Source organism: Trichechus manatus, unplaced genomic scaffold, assembly GCF_000243295.1.
Source record: "Trichechus manatus latirostris isolate Lorelei unplaced genomic scaffold, TriManLat1.0 scaffold00027, whole genome shotgun sequence".
Lineage (NCBI taxonomy): Eukaryota > Metazoa > Chordata > Mammalia > Sirenia > Trichechidae > Trichechus > Trichechus manatus.
In genome coordinates, this window is record NW_004443963.1 from 15,410,841 (window position 1) to 15,413,712 (window position 2,872).

Here is a 2,872-nt window from a genome sequence, read left to right on the forward strand (position 1 = left end):
TCAGGAGATATGGGGGCAGTTCATGGAAGGGGGTGGTGTAGGGCTGGATGTGACCCCCAGCTGGGCCTTATGTCCATCCTGGGCCCTTGGGAGATTCCTGGCCATCGGCGGGTAGCACTATCCTTCCTCGTGTGTCTTCCTGGGAGCAGACGTCAGGGAGCGGATGGGGGCCTTTCACCCCCTAGAATACTTGTTTCCCCACCTGGTGGGTGCCCAGCACTCTCTGAGTCCAGAAGGTGGGCCCCAGCTCTGCAAGGGGGCAGCTTCTCAGGTCAGCACCTGCTGGATCCAGCCAATCACACCTGTGATGCGGGTATAGACGCCGAAGTAGTTGGGCCGGCCACAGCCCAAGCCCCAGCTGACCAGCCCTGCCAGGAACCACCGGCCGCTGGGCTCCTTGCACACCAGGGGGCCGCCTGAGTCACCCTGAAGGGGAGAGAAGAGGTAGCTGTGCCAGGGTCCCCACTATGCAGACTGGGGCCGCAGGGGCTCCAGTCCTGACTGGACATGCCCCCTTAGAGAAGCCGAAACCATCTGGTTAATTTCGTGTGTCATCTCGGCTGGGCTGCAGTGCCCGTTATTTGATCAAACACTAGACTAGATGTTCCTCTGAAGGCGTTTTGTAGATGTGAGTAACGTTTATAATGAGTTGACTTTAAGTAAAGCAGATTACCCTCAGTAACGTGGGTGGGCCTCATCCAGTCAGTTGAAGGCCTCAAGAGCAAAAACAGGTTTCCCGAAGAAAGAAGAATTCTGCTTCAAGATTGTAACAGAAATCTTGACTGAGTTTCTAGCCTGCTGGTGTGCCCTATAAATTTCAGACATGCCAGTCCCTATAGTCATATGAGCCAATTCCTTAAAATACCCCCTGCCTATATAAATCGATTTTGTTTATAGATAGATAGACAAATAGATTCTTTTTCTCTGAAGAATCCTGACTGAGACCCCATCCCTGCTGGCCTCCAGCGGGTCCTGGCTTGATGGTTACTCTCCTGGAACCATGGGTGTGTGTTCCAATGCCTCTGTTGCTTAGGCGACACCCCTCCCCCGGGTGTCCTCCTAGAGTCCTAGAGTCCTCCCTAGTCTGTGGCCTTGGGCAAGTGCCTCTCGGTGAGCAAGGTGCAGAGCTAGGTCTGAGCCTAAGGCCTGCCCACCACAGGGTCTCTCCTGATCTATAGCTCTGCAACCTTGGGCAAGTCCCTCAACCAGTCTGAGCCTCAGTTTCCTCCTCTGTAAAGTGGGGACAGTCATCCCCACTTTCCTGGGAGGCTATGAGGATTCAGCAGGCTGATGTGAGCAGAGGGCCAGGCCCTGGGCGATGTGTCACCCCTTGCCCTCCCGACCACTGCCCGTGGAGTCACCTGGCAGGCATCCTTCCTGCCTTTGCGGTAGCCGGCACACAGCATGCGTGGTGTCACCTGATAGCGGTAGGCCTCGCTGCACAGGTCCTGTGGGATCAGCTGCACGTCCACCTTCTGCAGAGCATTGCTAGTGGGGCCTGGCCAGTGGGGTCAGGGGGTAGAGGTCAGAGGAGAGAAGAGGTGCCCGGGAGCACACCTGCATGCCTCCTTCTCCTATCTCTCTGCATCTCAGGAGCCCCCTGCCCACCCCCTGCCTCTCTTCCCCACAGTCACCCTGTTCCAGCTCCTTCTCTGCGTGGCTAATGCTGAGAGCCCCAAACCAAAGCCAACTTGGACCAGCCTCTTCCTCCAGGTTCTCCTCCCCTCCTTCCTCCTCTTCCTCCTCTTTATAAGTGTGTCTTGGCTCCTGGCGGCCCTCCCCTACTCTGTTACTCCTGGGGGATCTTTTCAGACATACATCTGACCCCTTCACTCTCCCCTTAAAACTCTTCAGCGTCTCCCCACCCTCCAGCCCAGTGCTTCTCCATGGGGGATTTAATGTACTTGGGCGCCCGGTCCCACTGCCAGAGATTTGGTCTCATTCGTCTGGGGTGGGGCCGAGGCACCAGTGTTTTTCTCGAAGCTCCTCAAGTGCTTCTAAAGTGCACTTCTAAGGTGCGGGCAGGGAGGAGAGCCCCGGCCCAAGCTTCTTCCAGAGGCCCGCAAGGCCCTGCCCTCCTCTTCCCTCTGACCCTCACCCAGATACACCCCCAGGCCCCCTCTAGCAGGCCCTGATGCTAGTGCGTGTCCCCAGGTCTGTCTTGGCACCTGTGCCTTTACCAGGAACACCTTTCCCCTTTGCCTGGCCAATCAATGCTGACTCTTCTTCCAAGCCTCAGCTTAGACACCCCCTCCTCCAGGAAGCCCTCCCTGACTCCAGCTGGGTGGGAGCCTCCTCTGAGCTGCCACTGCCCCCTGTACCACCCCATCCATCTCAGCTCTTACCACTGTCTGTCTCCACCAAGAATATTACCTTTTTTCATCTTTATACCCCTTCTGCCTAACTCGATGCCTGGCTAATAGTAGGTGCTCAATAAATCTGTGGTTGAATGAATGAATAAATGAGTGAGTGAACCAATCCTTGCTTTGCTACTACTCTGTCATCCTTATAGACAAGTTACTTTCCATCTCTGAGCCTCAGTTTCCCCATCCTTAAAATATCTCTACCTTGCAGTCTGCTACCAAATTCCGCAAATCATGTACACATTTTTTTTAAGCTACCACTACTCAGGTTCGAGGGACATGGCCTTTGTTTCACAGGAACTGAGAGGTGGCTTCTAGGGACAGCTGCTCTGCTCAATTTAGGCAGGAAGGGGAGAAAGCCCCTGCTTCGGAGAGGCGGCAGCAGAAAAAGCAGGAGCTGTGGAGCCAGGCGGCCCCTGCTTCCAGTCTCTGTTCCAACCCAGTCTAGCTGTGTGACTTTAAGCAACTGCTAAATGTCTCTAAGCCTCGGTTTCCCTGTCCATAAAATG

At 55.2% G+C, this 2,872-nt stretch overlaps 1 protein-coding gene across 1 annotated transcript in view; it reads right to left on the reverse strand.

The window, feature by feature from the left end:
- Window positions 1-267: 267 nt before the first annotated feature.
- Window positions 268-2,872, reverse strand: part of TMPRSS6 (transmembrane serine protease 6) — a 40,704-nt gene continuing 38,099 nt past the window's right edge. Inside the window, exons 16-18 of the mRNA XM_004374031.1 lie at window positions 1,635-1,767; window positions 1,362-1,498; window positions 268-426 (exon numbers count right to left, since the gene is read on the reverse strand). Of these exons, the coding sequence (XP_004374088.1) occupies window positions 268-426; window positions 1,362-1,498; window positions 1,635-1,767 (429 nt within the window). The remainder of the gene's footprint in view (window positions 427-1,361; window positions 1,499-1,634; window positions 1,768-2,872) is intronic.